Source organism: Hipposideros armiger, unplaced genomic scaffold (assembly GCF_001890085.2).
Source record: "Hipposideros armiger isolate ML-2016 unplaced genomic scaffold, ASM189008v1 scaffold_238, whole genome shotgun sequence".
Lineage (NCBI taxonomy): Eukaryota > Metazoa > Chordata > Mammalia > Chiroptera > Hipposideridae > Hipposideros > Hipposideros armiger.
This window is the reverse complement of record NW_017731588.1, coordinates 1,104,170-1,121,961: the sequence shown is the minus strand read 5'-3', so window position 1 is coordinate 1,121,961 and position 17,792 is coordinate 1,104,170. Positions and strand designations below refer to the sequence as shown.

Here is a 17,792-nt window from a genome sequence, read left to right as displayed (position 1 = left end):
TATTATGTAACTAAATCCATATAAAAATTAGGACTACAAGCAAAAGTCTCTTGGCCCTTTCCAATTCCTCTCCCCTCCTTAGAGCTAACTTTTGTTATCAGTTTGGTGTTCAATATCTGCTCCTTTCTGGCTAATATTTCCATTAGAAATGTGACTCCCAGTTGCAGTGTTAGTTTGGAAACTAGAGTCTCATCAGTGTCTGTTACATGTTGAAGCTGGAAATTCTCTCTCCACTTTTTTGCTTATACAGATACCAATCTTGTCTTCTCTTTTGTTAATCTTGCTGCATCTTCTCCAGCTCTCCTTATAGTTGTCCAAATATTTAGGTTGAACCAAATAAAATGAGTATTTTTGTAGGTAAAAAGCAGTTGATTATCAGCAGTTTCATGTGATTCCCACTAACAGTTTTAAAGCTAAATTGGTTCATGTGTCTTGTTTTCCATAAGGACAGGGGCCAGCACACATATGTCTTATAATCCCTTCCAAGACCTGCAGTTGACTCCCCAGATCAAAGTTCTGTTGACCGATGAAGCTGAGCTGTCCCCAAGGCAGTTAGCAATTGTGATCCACCGAGTCTTATGGGTTGATCTCTAAGATCAGTTGTCTATTCTTTGAAATGCAGTTGGGTTTCTCCATTCTCCATGAGGGACTTGCATCTTTGTCACACTTTAGAGAAGAAGGGAGAACCACCTTCTCCTTAGGAAACCTTGCCGACTCCTTGGTTACTGTTGATCCTCCTGGAGAGTTTTGTGGAATGTGCAGGTAGTGGGATGCCCGTGCCCTAGGACTTGTTTTGAATGAGGAAGAAGCTTTAGGCTAGCGGAGGGCCCCGAGAGTCCTTCAGACTCCAAGTGTGCGCATTGGAGTCATTAGCCTAGGAATTTGGAGTTGATTTTGTGGATCCACACTACCAGACTTTAGAAGGCACTGAGCAGTGCAAGTCCAGAAGAATTGGGGGTTTGTCCTGAGGTTGCCAACTTTTTATTTTGCCAAATAAGGATATTTAAAATAAGTATATAGTTATATACTTTTTATACATGCTCATGGTACAGCATTCAAAACCTACAAAAGGATATACATTGAATAAAATAAGTCTCATACTTCCTCTCCAGTTTCTTAACTATCCAGTTCCCCTCCCAAGAGGCAAACCGGGTTGCTTGATCATCCTTCCAGAGATAGCCCACGCATTTAAAAACAGGTATGGATGTATTGGCTCTCTCCCCTCCCCCAAATAAAGAGTAGTGCATTCAATACCATTTTAAATCTTGAGTTGTTGTTTTTTTTCCCCCATTTTTCTTAGAAATCTTTTAAAATCAGTACATAGAGAGCTGCCTCATTCTTTTTAATGGCTGTATAATTTTAGTAAGGGTATGAAAAACAAACAGTTACTATTGTTGTAATTTAAAAAATATGTTTAAGCACCAAAATGTTAGAAAGAATGTGATTTTTGTATAAAGAAAAGTTTTGTAAGTTAAATAAATTTAGTTCTAAGAAAAATTAATTTTATGCATTGATCCAAAGACCTGTTTTGAAAACTATTGCTAGAGATAGTAAACCATTAAAGAAAGGGCTTTGAATTAGGAGTGTGTTAGGGCAGGTCGTGTTATTTTAGGGAGACTCACCAGTCTCTGGCAGGCTGAATGAATGATAGGGCAAGAGGAGTGTAATTGAGATATCCATGTTCTTCTCCCCATTTTGCAGAGAGGAACCCTCTTTTGTCTCCTACAATTGTACTACCCAGTTCACCAGATCGAACAATTAGCCATTCTACTGTCAAGACATCTTGTATTGATAGCAGCTGTATGTCAGTTGGATTGAGGTAGGGAGACTAGTTTCAGGGCTGTTTATTCCTTCTGTTAATATTTTTTGAGCAACTAATGTGTGCGTAGTACCATTAGGAATTTTGAAAAGCATACCCTATCAGTCCTGTGTGAGAAATACCCACATGAAGTGATGGGTGACTGAAATTGGAATGGGTAGCTGGAGCTTGAGAGTCTCAGTACTGAAGAATTGACTTGACATGTGACCTTTGGGAAGAATAGAGTGGAATTCATATGCTGAACATTTATTGAATGCCCAGTATCTGCAACCTATTGTGATAGATTATCGCCAAGCAAACTGCCTTGGAGGATAGATACTAGTGTAAGACTGAAGAGGACACAGTGTACAGACACAAGGAGCAGACCTATTCATTTAGGTAGCACATATTTATTAGGACAGCAGGGTACTAGGTGCTGGATAAAAGAAAGGAAAGAAATGGTGCAAATCCAAGTTGTAGGGAGAAAATATTGGTAGAATCTAAACTTTCTCAATCTAGAACAGCAGTCTGATTAATAGACCAATTGCATGCAATATTTATTTTTCTTTTATTTTTGACCACTTATTTATTTTGGGAATGAGCAATAAATACATTTATATGTTGAAAAATGAAAAAGTATTGAAAGGTGTGCTGCAAAAAGCCTCCCTCTCACTTTTGCCCTTCCCTGTCCCCATACCCAGTTTCCCTCTTGTATCAATCAGGTTTAAATGCTGGAAACAGAAATCACTCTGGGTACTTTAACCACAGGATTTAACACAAGCAATTGGGTACTTAGAAAATTGTTTGTTGGATGGGTTTGGAGGAGTGGGGCTCAAGGGGGCTGCTCTTAGAGTATCAGCTCGAAGGACCCACCACTGAAGCTGTGACCTGTAGGTCAGGAAGTCACTACTGCCACTGCTGTCGCCACCACTGCTTGACAATCAGAAAGCCAGCGACTAGACTAGATGTTAGCCCCCTGCTGCTGGAGACCAGCATACCAGTATCACCTGGGAGCTTGTTTAAAGCTCTTAAGGCCCCTGGTCCACCTACTGAATCAGAATCTGCATTTTAACAAGATGCCACGAGAATGTGTTATTACCTGAAAGCTTGAGAGGCCCTGCGCTGGAGCTCTGGGTCTGGCCACTGTAGTTGCCTCCAAACCCATAGGTCTCCGTGACCTTGACTGCCATTTGTAAGGGAGCTAGGGAAATGTATAAGTTGTTGGTTTTTCCCAGCTCTCAGTCTAGAAGGAGGGTGGAATGGAGATTGGAAGACTCCATCTACTGAATTGACCATACTTCCACAAGTAACCATTGTTAGTTTCTTGTTTATCTTTCCAAATATTTTATGCATATTTAAGCAGATACGAATATTTATTTTTAATTAAAAAAACAAACACTAGCTTACCATACATAGTGTTCTGCACCTTGCTCTTTTCATTTAATAGCTCATCTTGGGAGAGCTTTCCATATCATAGCATAGATCTCTTGTTCTTTTTTAACAACTACATGGTATTCCACTTTATGGATTACAAAATCCTTAAAATTGAGACTGTCTAATACAGTCTGGGTTGCATGGTCATTCTTATTTATTGGAACATGTAAAATATAATCTAGTTGTTAAATGTTTACTTCCTGTGTCCTTTGTGCTCAGGTCTTGTGTATCTGTCATCTTGTTTAACTTGTACTACAACCCAGTGTGCTGGCATCCTTCCTCCACTTCACATGAGGGAACTTTGTAAAGTTAACCTAATAGTTCATAAGCTAAGGAGTATCAAGGTTGGAGTTCGAATCCCATGTCTGTTAGCTTCCATAATTTGTGATTTGACCCAGTTATACAGAGCCTCTAAATGGTAGTATTTATTGGGTACTTTGGGAACCTACTCCTTTGGAAAGAGGTTTGGAAGGATACCGTTTTAGATATTTTGGGTGGATGTTAAAGACATTTTAATTTTTTTTTTCTGACTCAGGTATCCAGCTCACATAGAAGATATTGACTACGAAGAAGGAAAAGTACTCATCCATTTCAAGCGTTGGAACCATCGTTATGATGAATGGTTCTGCTGGGACAGCCCTTATTTACGCCCTTTAGAGAAAATACAGCTGAGGAAAGAGGGCTTACACGAAGAGGAAGGATCTTCTGTGAGTAACAGACCTGGGAAGTTCTTTAATGAGTGGGATTGGCCATTGGGTACTTTATGTTCCAGGCTTTGATGAGTAGCAGCTGGGGACCAATCTTTATTTAGGCCTGTAGTTGCAACCCTGAGATCCGCAGGGCATCTGGGGCTCTTGAAGAATCCCAGTTGTCATCCGCTTGTATGATGTTATTGATGTGTCAGCTCATAAACTAATTTGGTTGAGCCTGCATTGATGAGAAATGGGGACCTTACATTTCTCTTTTACAGCACTGTACGAGTTCCCTGTAGATCATTGATTAAGCTGATCTGCTCTTTGATCATTTATTAAGCTACCATTCCATGTGGAATACTGTGCTAGCTTCACATCAAGGTCTTTTATAAGCCCTTGAAAAACTTGGAATTGATTGGACTGTATTCCTGTTGTCTAAATTTCATCACCATGCTTGGAGCTTCTGTTGACTTCAGAACAAAGGAGGAAGTTTTGAGTTTTTTTAATAGACATTGAGACGTCTATAGAGAGCTTGCTGCCTTTGGATCTGACCCAGCCCTGGATTTTGTTTTCCATTTTAACTCTGACCAGGGAACTTGAACTCTCGATAGCCTCCCTCCTGTCCCAATTGAGGATTATTCACTGTTGTCCAATTTGATTGCTCAGTATTTATTCTACAAAATGTGTCAATGCAAACTGTGTATTAGGAACAAGGTATGAAATATTAAAGATGAATGGGTGCTTCCTTTGGCAAAAGACCCTTTCAAAGTGTGGGTGGCTTTAGGTGGCATGAATGCTTTTTCCCTCAAAATGAAGTAGCCTCCTTCCTTCCAGCTTGTAGACTGAGTGTGTTCCCTGGGAGTCCTGGACTCTTAGACTCACTTTCAAGGACAGGGTAAGATTCTCAGCAGTGCTGTGCTGCACTGCCCACACCTCCTAGGATGGGAAAAGTCTGTGTCCGGCCCTTTTGTTTTGACTCCAACTACTGAACAATAGAAATATCTTCCTCCAGCCCAATAACCATCTCCCCTTCTCACTCTTGTGAATTCCAGACTCTTAGGAATTCTGGTTCTGTGTGTGTCCTGTGAAATTGGATTGATAACAGGATTTTTTTTGTTTTTTCATGTTTTTTAGGAATTTCAAATAAATGAGCAGGTCCTTGCTTGCTGGTCCGATTGTCGTTTTTACCCAGCCAAAGTCACTGCTGTTAACAAGGATGGTAAGGCATTCGAATTGTAATTGTTTTTACTTATGACTTAGGGGGGCGTTAATACTAGATTCGATAGTATGTTTTCAGATGTATTTGTTGCCTAGAAGTCCTCTCTCCAAGTAAATCACTATGTCAGGAGTTTGGAAGAAATTACAAATGGAGAGAAAGCTGGGTTAGTTTGATTCTTTGCCTTCTTAATTTTAGTCATTGTTTTCTAAAACAATGGTTCATTTGTCACTCTGCTGGAAAGTGTGTAGGTGCTTGCTGTCTAGGAGTTCCTAATAAAATTGATGAAATAAGCCCCTAATATTCATTTTACTTATTTGTGAATAGCCTAGAAATGAATACCAACAGACATTTCTTAAAAATGTGCTTGGTGGATACAAGGTGATTGAGGGTGGTCTGTAATATCAAAGTTACCAGTTGAAATTGGAATGCTGGGATTTAGAGCACCGAGTTGCGATGCCTGTGCCAGAGTTTAGAACACGTGAGGAGTCAGGCCAGGGACGGTGACCCAAGAAGGTTCGTTTCGCTAGTACAAAGGCAAGAGGAGGGTTATGAAGATAATATGTGTGGTCAGCATCTAGACACAGACAACAGACTGTGGGTCCAAGTGACACCTTTTCTTTAGCATTTTCTACCAGGATGGTTATGGTATGTCCATGATCTCTGTAGTGAATATTTAGGGTCATTAGGCCTCTCAGTACTATTTAGGGGTGACTATAAGCCAGATTGACTTTTCATTCAGTGAAGTTATTCAAGTACTTATTCAGTCCCCTGCTAAATGCTGGACCTTGTGCTGACCAAGAAGTTTTGTCTGGGAATAGGTTGAAATGGTTAAAAATGAACATAAATTTGCATGTAGCAGAAGATGTAGTTTCTCTATTGCCCCACCCCCACTTGTCCAGCTGTTAGACCAGTGTGGGTTAATGGATGTAGGTTAACTCATGTGCCGGATGTAGGTTACCCTTGGAGCATGGCCCCCTTGCCTTAGTTCTCCAAAGGAAGATTGTATCTTCTAAGTTGTCTGCAGTTACTGATCCTCCAGTTCATGGTTGATTAAGTCTTTTTGGTTGGGTCCTTGTTTCCTTAAATTACTTATATAAGCTTGTGTTCAAAATAAAATCCTCTACTGTACTTTCCATATGTATCACATTAACCTAAAAACTTATTTTAGAAGAAAGCGTATATGTTATTAAACTGCCTCAAATCCCTCTAGTAAAAGATATAATTCACTTTTTCAATGTCATTTTCAAGATTAATAATTTTTTCTGCTCTTACTGGATTTAAATAATCTGATATGAAATACAGATGTTCTTCATGTAAATAGATGAGTTCCTGAAAGTCTGTTAGGTTGATTTATCCTGATCAAGTCTTATTTTTCCCCCCGAATAATATCTACTGGAGGTGTGCCTCCTTGAGAAAAAGGCTGCTCCTTAGAGGAGATGAAAGTTGTGGGTAGTAACATGGGTACCTGTAGGTAAAGGAGGTAGCAGAAAGGAAGCAGCATTTTTCCTTTGTTCCAGTGATGTCCCAGAGTCACGTGGAGGACAGAAATGGGATAAAGGTGATTGGATGAAGGAGTAGCAAAGGAGGGGCATTTTGAGGAAGAGGGGTGGTTGGGGAGCCCTGGGCGCTTTCTCACAGAGCGGGGAGTGGCTTGGTAGAGGCAGTAAACACTTAGGAACCTACTGTTTGCATCTAATATCTGCAGAGTCCAGAGCTTGGCATCATGGATTAAAAGAAAACACCACCACCTAGTTCAGGACAGAATGAAGTAGGTGTAGAGATGAAGCCACCAGGAGGAGGCAGGGCAGGAGCAGATGGTGTAGATAAATCATAAGGGTGCAGGGAGGGACCCCAGTGTACAGTTAATGTTTTTTTTTGTGTGTGGGGTGGGGCTGAAATCTTTTGAAATATCATTTAAGGACTAAAAGTCATTGGCCACATTATCAGCCATAGTTAATTAAGGTTTTTAAATGTCTTTTAAACTGGGGAAACAAGAGCTTTACAAGTCGTTTTAAAAATCTTTTCAGTTTATTTCCAACTAGGGTTTTTGTTTTTTTTTTAGCTGAGCCATCCTGCCACCTGTTGGCATTTCAGCTCGGGCTGGGAGTCGAACCGCTGTTGCTCAGAGCTCACACTCTTGAGCGAGCTCTTAATCAACTGACCCACTCGGCCGGCCCTTTAGTTTATTTCCTTCATGAGCTAAAATGATAGGAGGGAGGGTCTTGAGGTATTGGTTGTTTGTTCCTAAAAAGGTCATTTGCTTCCCTAATACATGGGTTCTATAAGCTCCAAATTTTGTCCCGTGAATTTTAGTTCATTGAAGGACACTGGAAGAGAGTGGAGATTTCTGCCAGAACCTGTTTTCCTGAGTTCTTTAGTCTGAAGTTCTTTATTCTGCTACCTTTACTGGTTCTGGAGACGAATTGGAAGGGGGAGGAGAGAAGGGACATGGGGGAGGGGAAGTCCTGAAAGATAGTGGAACTGGCTGCGTGGCACTGTAAGGGAAAGGTAGTCTTTGTGGGAGCCCAGATATTCTGAGATGAGATTATGACCCCTTAGGTGCTGCCTTTGGGTTAGATTTTTATTTTAAAGGTTTTATTGGGGAATTGTGGGAGGGAAGCAGCGTTGGGGAATTGGGGAAGGGAAATAGACAAGTTGCTGTCCTTCTGTTCTTCAGTCTAGTTGTGGAGGACGTCGCTTCACTGACCCATGTTGGTATTATCATTGCGCTCTTTCCCAGTGAGGCGGATCGGTTGCTGGTCACTGGACGGCCGCTCACAGCAGCTCTTGGCAGCTCACGCCGGCTGCCGGCAGCTCACGGTAGCTTACAGGAGCCCACTGCAGCTCCACTGCAGCCTACGCCATCGCGGGCGACTCATGGCAGCCCAGCTCCAGGTGGAGCTGTTGTTCAGCATCTTAGCTGTAGAGGACGCAGCATCACTGGCCCTAATGTGGGATCCGAATAGGGGTTCTGCTGCTCAGAGCTGGCGTCCCAAGCCAACTCTTAACCAACGCGACACTCTGCCGGCCCTAGATTTTTATCTATGGGAGCAAGCAGACAGTTTCTAGTTCATCATGATTCGTTCTAGCAATTGCAATTTGCAGGATTGGGAGGGACGATATTGGGCCCTCGTTTCTCTCTTTTCCTAGTATTTTCTGCCCTGCCTCATTTTTAGCTGTAGCAGGGGCTGCCACAGCTTAATGGCTCTTTGAGTGGAAGCTCTGCTGGCACGGTGCCCCTTTGTTTCCTGTAAAAGTCATTCTGTCTTGTTAGTGCTGCAAGGAGTAGGCCGGGGATATAACGAAGTCACACTCTGTAGATTTGTCTTTGGAAGGCTTGGTCTGGTGTTCTTGCCACCCTTAACCTCCTTGGTCGTTTTGCTGAGGCTGAGCACTGACTGAGCAGTCTGGTGGGTGGGGGGCTCTAGCTGGAGTGGAGAGCAGTGGCTGCTGGCATTGGGAGGCTGGTGTGATTGAATTACAACTCAATAGTGACTTCAGATTCTTAAGGGAGTCATTTAGCCCTTGGAAACTGGGGAGGGCAATGCCATGTTATTTAGCTTCTTTCACCTGGAATGGTTCGTTGGCAATGGTAGTTAAGCACCGTTTAGTGTGAAGGCAGCCACACCTGGTAGCTTCGTAGACCCTCAGTCTGTGTTGGAGTAAAAGATGGGATGCTGCTTCTAGCGAACCTTTGTTGGGAAGCCATCTCTGGTGAGTTGACCTCTGTTCTTTCCTGCGGCTACGTAGCTCCCCTTTTTTTACACAGGGCATGGCAGAGCCACTTTTCTGTCAGGGTTTTGTGCCCCCAGCCCTGGAGGACTCTGCCCTGCAAAACAGTCTCTCTGGGGGAAACTGAAAGTAGGTTCACATGTACAACAAAATGAAGAATTGTTCCTTCCTGTTGATCTGTGGTTCTGAGCGGGCTCATCAGGCCCCTCTTCCTTATGGTTGTGCATATTCTTAGGCCATGTGCGCCCCACCCCAGGCTCGATTTCTTTGATGTAGCGTAGCGCGTGAAGTCTGTATGAGAGATTCTGTGTAAATGGTCTTATTTCTAGAATCTGGTTGAAACAGTTACTATTTTTTGTTTCCTTCATGCTGTAACTGATCCTGCATTTGAAATATGGGGATGTTGGGACTATGTGAAACAGCTTTGCACGGAGATAAAAGGAAGATTTAGACCCACACGTGCTAGCACTAGCTTAGCTCGTATCTCCTATGGATGGGAGATATGCTCCTATGCTTCCGTTTTAAAGTGATTTGGTGGATGATAATAATTAGAACCACTTATTCACCCCTCGCTCTATGACAGTCCCTTTGCTAAGCAATTTCCATATCTGATCGCATTTAGTTCTTCACACAAACATCCTCATTTTAAAGATGAGGAACTAAGTTCACATGAGAAAACTGCTTGAGGTTACAGAGCACATACATAAATGATAGAGCTAAGATCTGAATGGAGGTCTGTGTGACCCCAGAATTCCTGAACTGCAGTTCCCGTAGTATCACGCTGCCTCTCTTAAGCAGGGTTTTTCTAAACGGCAGAAATTGTCAGTTAGGGCAGGTGTTCACTGAGGTAGTATGTGTGTGTTCATTCACACATGCACCTTAGATGGTGGTTGGGTGGATGCAGATGGTTTGTACTTTCTGGAATCTGCCTTGATAGCCTTAATTGGGAGACAGTCTCTAGTCCAGTCTCTGCTTGGTGATCGTAGGTGATTCACTGTCCTTGCTCTGGACTCACTTGAGCAGTTAGAAACTGAAGAAGAAATGGGAATAGATGAACATTTTTTGAAACTATTGGCCACAGAACCTAAGAGCATGATGTAAAAACTGCTAAGAAGAAAAGACTGAGAAAAGGGAAAGTGTGCCTGCAGACGGGAGCATATCCCTCTGCCCACCCACTGAGGAACGTCTGTGGAAACCTCAGTACTTTGAGAAACCATGTTTGAAAACTTTTATGAGTCCCCGCTCCATGGCATTCTGGAATTCTCTGACCCTTAGAGAATGAATGGGATAGAGAAAAGGCCCTGGAGTCACAGTTATGGTAGATTTCAAGAGCAACAGAAATCTGTCGTATCCAGAGTGACCTGTGTATCCCTTGGTCCTTGAGAAGATGAGCTTGCTCTGCATCTCTGGTTTGGTCCTTGCACCCCTCTTGCTGTTACTGACTGCCATAATTCGTCTGATATGCTGAGTTCTTAACTTCCAGATGGGCAAGGCCAGGAAGCTTTGCTTTACCTGGCAGAGTAAGGACAGGGGCTTCTTAAGGGAGCCTGAGCCAGGAGGCCTTTGTGTTAAGGATGACACGCTTATTTTGAATTCTGTCATTTACATGTTATTGGTTAGATGTTGTTTATGGCCATGGGAGAGCTTTATTGTCAGCCGTCCATGGGAGGAGTCCATGGGAAGTCATTCTTTTAGTTATACATGGAACCATTAAAGCAGATTTGGGGCTTCTCTAGGCCACTGTTGTCCATGGGATGTGTTGTTTTGTTCCCACTGATTTATTGAAGTCCAAGTTAGACTGTGTGCATGATCAAGGGAGAAAGTTTCAAGATGATGATCCCTTGTAGTACTTCCTTTGGAAGTAAAAAAGGTCAGGGTCGGATATTGCTATCTAAGGACAGTGGCCCCTGAGCACCTTTGGCTATAGTTGGGGTCATTTCCAAGTGGCCAGTTGTGCTCTGGGTCTGTGGTTTGGACTTGAGGCTGAGGAAACGGGGGTATAGGCACTGTGGGGTGGTGGCAGAAGGATTGGTCAGAGGTCAGCAGACAGGCTTGGGTTCTAATGCTAGCTGTTTTAGACTTATCATGGAACTTGGGGCACAACCTTTCATCTAAGGCAGCGATTCTCAACCTGTGGGTTGTGACCCCTTTGGGGGTCGAACGACCCTTTCACACGGGTCGCCTAAGACCATCAGAAAACAAAAAGATATTTACATTACGATTCATAACAGTAGCAAAATTACAGTTATAGAGTAGCAACGAAAACAATTTTATGGTTGGGGGTCACCACAACATGAGGAACTGTATTAAGGGGTCGCGGCATTAGGAAGGTTGAGAACCGCTGATCTAAGGCATCCTTTTTGAGACTGCTATCAAGAGTAACCTTCAAAATTGATCTCAAATAGCTGAAAATGTACTGTTGGATAGTATTACTTAATGATGTCCTTCTGGATATTTGACATGGCTGTAAAAATTGACAGTTTTCATTTTGATGGAGCTGATGCCGAACTTCCTTTGTTGATAAAATAATTGAAGGTATAGGCTTGGGTGGCTTGTTGGCACTCTTAATTGTTAACATTTCCTGAGATTGGGTGCTGAAGGCCCCCGTCCCCCACCTCCATACCCCAGGCCTGTCAGAGCTGCCCCATGATTGCTGGAACAGGGTCTGTTGAGAGTCCCATGGCATTGCTTGTCATTGCTCTGTTTAGGCAGGAAGAAGGAACCCAGACGTTTGTTGTAATTACTCAGCAGTCATTGCTGAGCTGCCTGATCTACACACGAATCCTTTACCGTACCCTGTCATCATGTTTGTTTTAACCATCTAAGCACAACTATATATCCTTAATATGTAGCTTGTGTGCTAGCCATTTTCTTTCTGTGTTGGTGACTCTTGTGACAAATAATCACCTTCATTTTATAATTACTAGGAGTAAAGGTCAGTAGGAAATGACTAATTGTCTATGCCATGGTTCTCAGACCTCAGCGTGCACTAGAACACCCGAAGAACTTGTTAAAACACACATTTCTGTGTCGCATTCCCAGAGCATTTGATTCAGTATATTGTGGGTGGGGCTGGTAACTTGCATTTCTAACAAGCTGCAGTGAGCCAGATGCTATGTGAGAGAGAAACTGGTTTGAAATGTGGTCTCTGGCCTTGGAGAGCCTGTCTTTGGTGTGGGATCTGCCTTCTATATTAAAGTAGACCTAAGTGTGAGGCTCTGCAGGCCAGGTGCCACATGAGTGGCTGAGAAGCTCACAGCAGGGAGAAATCTCCAGGAGCTAGGAAGTCAGGAAGCTTTTACAGAACTATTGTCATCTGGGTGGGAGGCTTAAGGATCCATGAGTGGCACATTCTAGGCAGGAAAACATTTGATAAAGATAGGGAGGTAGAAAGGTCACAAGGCAGTTTTAGTGGGTAGGAGGTAGCTAGTCACTTTGAGTTGGTGGGTATGAGAAATAAGGTTTCGGCAAATAATTGGGCTCAGGTTGCATTTTATTGGGTCGTCGGAAAAGTCATGACGTATTTTTACATAGAAAACAGAAAAAATATGTCATGACTTTTCTGACTTCCCAATACTTTGAATACTAAGGAGGAAGACTTTTAATAGAGGTGACTAGCCATTGAAAGGGCCCTGTTTAGGACTGGAGGAGAGGTGGGGTGGGCAGAGAATGTATAAGAAGGAGGCAACCAGCCAGGTTTTTTTAACTTTCTTGTTGCATTCTTCTGCTCTCAGCCTTCGGGATTTTTTTTTTTTTCCTTCCTTGTTGAGTGGGAAATTGGTCCTAAAAACTGACCATGTTTACTAGTGGTAAGTAAACCATTATAGAATTACCACTGGTTCACTGGTAATCTTGACAAGATTAACGATGATTCCTTTTTTTTTTAATCCCTGGGGCAAAAAAAAAGGGACATCGGTGGGTTGTGAGATACAGAAGTTTGAAAGTGTTGGTTTGGGTGCAACCTAATGAGCACTTTTGTGGTTGGGTGCCTTATTTGGGAAGATAAGGTTATTTGGAAGTCCAGCTTCATTTTTTTTAGCGGAGAGTGATTTTTGTTGGACATTTCTTTTTTAATGGAATAAACTGGTAATGAAACAGGCATCATTTAATGTTTTGTCCAAGTCTCCATTTTTAAATATTCTAACGTAAAGGCAATTTGTATGGTTTTTGAGAAAAATGTAACCTCTAAAAAATATTATAGCTTTAGTAGATGGTCACGTTTGTTTTAAAGTTTAAAAGCTATTATTATCCCTAAGCCCAGAAAATAAAGATTAAATGATAAAATTTAATAATTCACCTATCAATAAATCAATCTTCATTTTCCTCACATTCTCAGTTGTTTTACTACTCTTTGTTCTTGATCTAAATTCAGTGCAAATTTTTTTATTTTACTGAAGCATCATAAAAATGAGTTGTTTTTTCATGGATTTTCATTTGTATAGATAAAAAGAAAGGCAAACTTATTATTGTCTTAGATATAGGTAAGACTGATGTGATTTTCAATTATTAATTTTTTTTTGTGGTTCTCAATTTTTAAATTTCCGGAAGTTTGTTATTGTGGTTGGAGTTCCCTTGTGTTTATGCTTTGAAAAGTTTTTGTCACTTTCATGAAACTGCAAGTTAAAATCATGATATCTTCTTGAATTTTAGGTACTTACACTGTGAAATTTTATGATGGAGTAGTTCAGACTGTCAAACATATTCATGTCAAAGCTTTTTCCAAAGACCAGGTGAGAAATGTGGTTTTTGTGCTTTGTGGTATGAATAATGCTAACCCTATAGTTTTGTTTCGCAAATAAAGACATTACATTTGTTGATGATGGCAAAGTCTTTGTTTCCTCTATCTGACACAATTTAACCAGAAAGCAATATGCAGATTTTCAGAAATTGTAAATCCTTGTCTCTTTCTGCCATTTCCTTTTAACACAGATTCTTCCTTTCAAAAGCACCAAATGCTTGGACACCATGACCTGTTTCTGTTTTCCTCATCTTTTCTCAGAAATGTCTGGTTATTTTTCTCTCTGCATGTGCCCTGTCCCCAAGAGCTGCACAGGGAACTGGCTAACCTGCTTGAGGAAATCTCAGTATGGTATCTCCTCATCTAAGTAACTTTGTCTTCAAGCCCAGGACCATGCCACGTGGTTACAGGGCTACAGTTTGGTGGGGTTTGGCAAACACTTGCGCTAGATATGCCTGCGTTGAAAATTTTGTTTCCTGTTGTCGCAGGCATATATTTGCCTGAGCACAGGGCCTGAGTATTGATGCTGGAAATATGCTGCACACGTATATGGGCCATCTAGATGCGTTGCCTACTTTCTTCATGATTTTTTTCCCCTTTGATCTTTTTCATGTTTATGTCTTAATGAAGTAGTTGAGGGGAAAGAGAGATCAAAATTTGGATATTCATGTTTTTAAAAACTCTGCTTGTTACTAATTGTTACTCACCTCTTTGGTGGTTGTGGATGTGACAGTATTTGGTGATGCTGCAACCTGTTGTGTCTTTTCTTATGATCATCAAATGCTTCTACTTATCACAGACTTTTGTAAATTCTTCTGTACATATATTCAGTGATTTCCAAGGATAATGCATGATACATGATATCTTTAAAGGTAGCCTCAAGACGTTTTTACCTTTTGATGATTTTCCTCTCCAGAAAATTGACAAAATTATAAAGCTTTAGCCCTGAATATGTTTTCTCTTTGATCATTTGCCCCTCAGGCGTCTAAGGAGCTACACGGTACCCTAAAACATTATTTTAGGGTTCAATTTGGCATTTTTTGTGTTCAGTTCGTGAAATTAGTTAGTATAGTAGAGACCATATTAAGAACTTGTTTAGAATTGTCGGATTGTATCCAGACCTCCCCTAATGAAAGTCCAGTGCTCCAGATAACAAACGTTCAACTGTTTCCTCTGCTGCACTCAATAAACTGATAGCACTCATGCATGGTGCTTTGTCTTGGAGCTGGGCACCTTACCTAGTACGGATTTGTGGGTGCTGTTCAGTTCTCATTTCCCAGATGCCTTTAAGTATCTCACCTCATCTCAGACCTGGCAGGTGGTTAGGTCAGGCCCAAGCCCAGGCCCAGGCCCAGGCCCATGGAGCCTGCTTGCTTGTTTTTCTTTTCCGGAAGGACTTAGTAGCTTGGATAAATGACTTAGCTTTTTTCAACCCTAATAATTTAGGGTTCTGTATTGGCCATTTAGAAAGCAAAACTTCTTAAAAATATCTGTCAGACAATTTTTAAAGCTCTTTTTTCATATAGTGTTAGACTAGATTGAGGTTGTTTCTGTAGGACTAAAACTGTCCTAAATATTTTTATAAACTATGTTTTAGAAACATTTATCTTTTTTTGAAGTTATAAAAATAATGTTTGCTGTAGAAAATATGGAAAGTACAGAAAAGCACAAAACAGTAAAAACTATCATCCTATTATCTAGATACAATTGCTGTTAACTGTTTACTTTTTGATATATATCCTTCTGTGTTTTTTGTGAACTATTTATGTATATACATATTCTTTTCAAAATTGGAGTCATGGAGCATATTACTGTACTATAACTTGCTCTTTTAACGAAGTAACATTTGCCCAAGTTCCTTAATACTGGATGAGAATATATCTTTTAATGGCTATGTAGTATTCTGTAGTATATATGTAATCCTACTTTGTGTATCCAATTCCCTAATGGTCGTTTAAGGAATATTTGTAAATTTGGGTGCACAAGTCTGATTATTCTGTTAGCAGATTCCATTTCTAGGAATTCATTCTAGTTCAAAAGTATAAACTCAAGTCTTTTGACACAAATTGCCAACACCCCCATCCCCCACCCAGGTGGTTGCAATTTATTTTCTGTCAGCAGTTACTGAGGAATGCTTATCCTTAAACCTCACTGCTTTCAGAAAATTTCTGGGACTTGAACAAATATTTCTGTCTAGGCTTTAACCACAAGGATTCTCCTTGTTTATTATTTTTCCCTATGGGACAAATTAAACTTTCACTCAGTGAGTATTTAGGCACTCCCTCCTGCTTCTGGCAAAGATCTTGTGCCTAGTTATGCTTGGTGCTGGGGACCTCATATGAACCTGATATGGTGGAGACTGAGGTCTTGAAATAAATAAGTATATATACATATACATAGACAAATAAAGTTAATTGTGGTTTTGGAAACTACGGAGCTTGCAGAGCTGGCTTTATTATGAGACAGTCATTATAGGACACAGGATTTTTAGGGTGAATTTTAAAGACAGTAATTTAGGAGGAAAGTAATCAAGGTGTAGTACTTCTTCCTGATGGACAAAACCTCAGTAGCTCAGAGAGACAGTAGGTGGCTTGCTGGACAGAGCATAGCCTTGGCCCAGTAGAGAAAACAAAGGTTCTCTTTCTGGGTTGGAAAGTCTCTATAGCTTTCCTGTTCAGCCTCCAGTGATCAGTTTGGGCTCTTCTCTACACAGGGAATCAGCATCCACTGGCAAACTGAGCCAGACCTCTGAAAGGCCCTGGGTCAGTGTAGTCATGCTTGGGATGGGAAGGATGGGACATGAACACCTTTGTCAGAACACCTCTGACAGAAAGATTGCTTTCCACAAGAGGTCCCTGGGGTAGTTGTCTGTCCCTTTAATTATTTTCTAGTGACTTATTAAACATAAGGAAGATAGCTCTGTCTCAGAAGGAATTGAACATGACCGTTGTTTTCTTTAAACCTAGGGTTGATTCTCAAGCCTCAGAGTGTGGGTGGATAATTTTCAGTGGAGCTTTCCATTATGTGACCTAGCAAATGTCCTCTTTTATTTTCTTTGTTTATCTTCATAAGTTTACAAAAAAAACCATCTGATTTTATATTTTCAATTAATCACAAAATGTGTTTCATCGCTATTTTGCTCATTTTAGAATATTGTGGGTAATGCTAGGCCTAAAGAAACAGATCACAAAAGTCTTTCGTCATCTCCTGATAAACGAGAGAAGTTTAAAGAGCAGAGAAAAGCCACAGTCAATGTGAAGAAAGACAAAGAGGACAAAGCCTTAAAGACAGAAAAGCGACCCAAGCAGCCTGATAAGGAAGGCAAGTTAATCTGTTCTGAAAAGGGGAAGGTATCAGAGAAAAGCCTTCCCAAGAACGAGAAGGAAGACAAGGAGAACATTTCAGAAAATGACCGAGAGTACTCTGGAGATGCTCAAGTGGATAAGAAACCGGAAAATGACATTGTGAAGAGTCCACAAGAAAACTTGAGGGAGCCAAAAAGAAAACGAGGCAGACCCCCTTCCATAGCTCCTACTGGTGAGTTTCCCAAGCGGGCTCTGCCAGAGTGTCCTGTGGCCTGTTGTGCTTCTTTTTCACTGCTGTATGTCAGTCGTTTGTTTTTGTGGCTGACTTTGAATTGTCCTGTGATCTGAAAACAAGTTGTGTCTGTGGAGCCCAATTTTAAGGGAGGTTTGTATCCACGTGAACATCAGTTGGGAAACATGTCTGTGACTGAGCTCCCAGGGTGATAGATAGCTGTTCACTAGATACTTCAGCTTATATGATAAAACCTAATGAGCTGAGACCTTTTGCTTGCGGTTATTCAAATGATCTCAGTTTAAGTAAGCTTAACAGAGCCTGGGATCAAGAACTACAGTTTTCATGCGAGACATGAAAGAGGAAAGGAGAAGTAAAATAGGTGTGGGTGTCTAAAGGAGGTGGGGCCAGAGAACACTGGAAGGCATGGGTGCTTTTGAAATTGAGCTCTGGAGAGTGATTATTGATTGGAAATTTTGAGTATAAATAAAAAGCTGAGATGGTTCATTGGTAGGAGTCAAGGGTAGAGAGCACAGATTTAGGGAAGAATGCACAGCTCTTAAAAAAAGTTGACATTTAGGGCCGGCCGAGTGGCTCAGTTTGTTAAGAGCTCGCTCAAGAGTTTGAGCTCTGAGCAACAGC

The 17,792-nt window shown here is 41.3% G+C and overlaps 1 protein-coding gene across 3 annotated transcripts in view; it reads left to right on the top strand.

Annotated features, from left to right (window-relative positions):
* Positions 1–17,792, top strand: part of PHF20 (PHD finger protein 20) — a 112,573-nt gene that overhangs the window by 21,089 nt on the left and 73,692 nt on the right. For 2 of the 3 annotated variants that reach the window (XM_019655205.1, XM_019655207.1), the window contains exons 2-5: positions 3,768–3,939; positions 5,059–5,143; positions 13,526–13,605; positions 16,763–17,150. In XM_019655205.1, the coding sequence (XP_019510750.1) occupies positions 3,768–3,939; positions 5,059–5,143; positions 13,526–13,605; positions 16,763–17,150 (725 nt within the window). Of the gene's footprint in view, positions 1–1,117; positions 1,199–3,767; positions 3,940–5,058; positions 5,144–13,525; positions 13,606–16,762; positions 17,151–17,792 lie in introns of those variants that run through there. The other variant, XM_019655206.1, reaches the window with a different exon arrangement.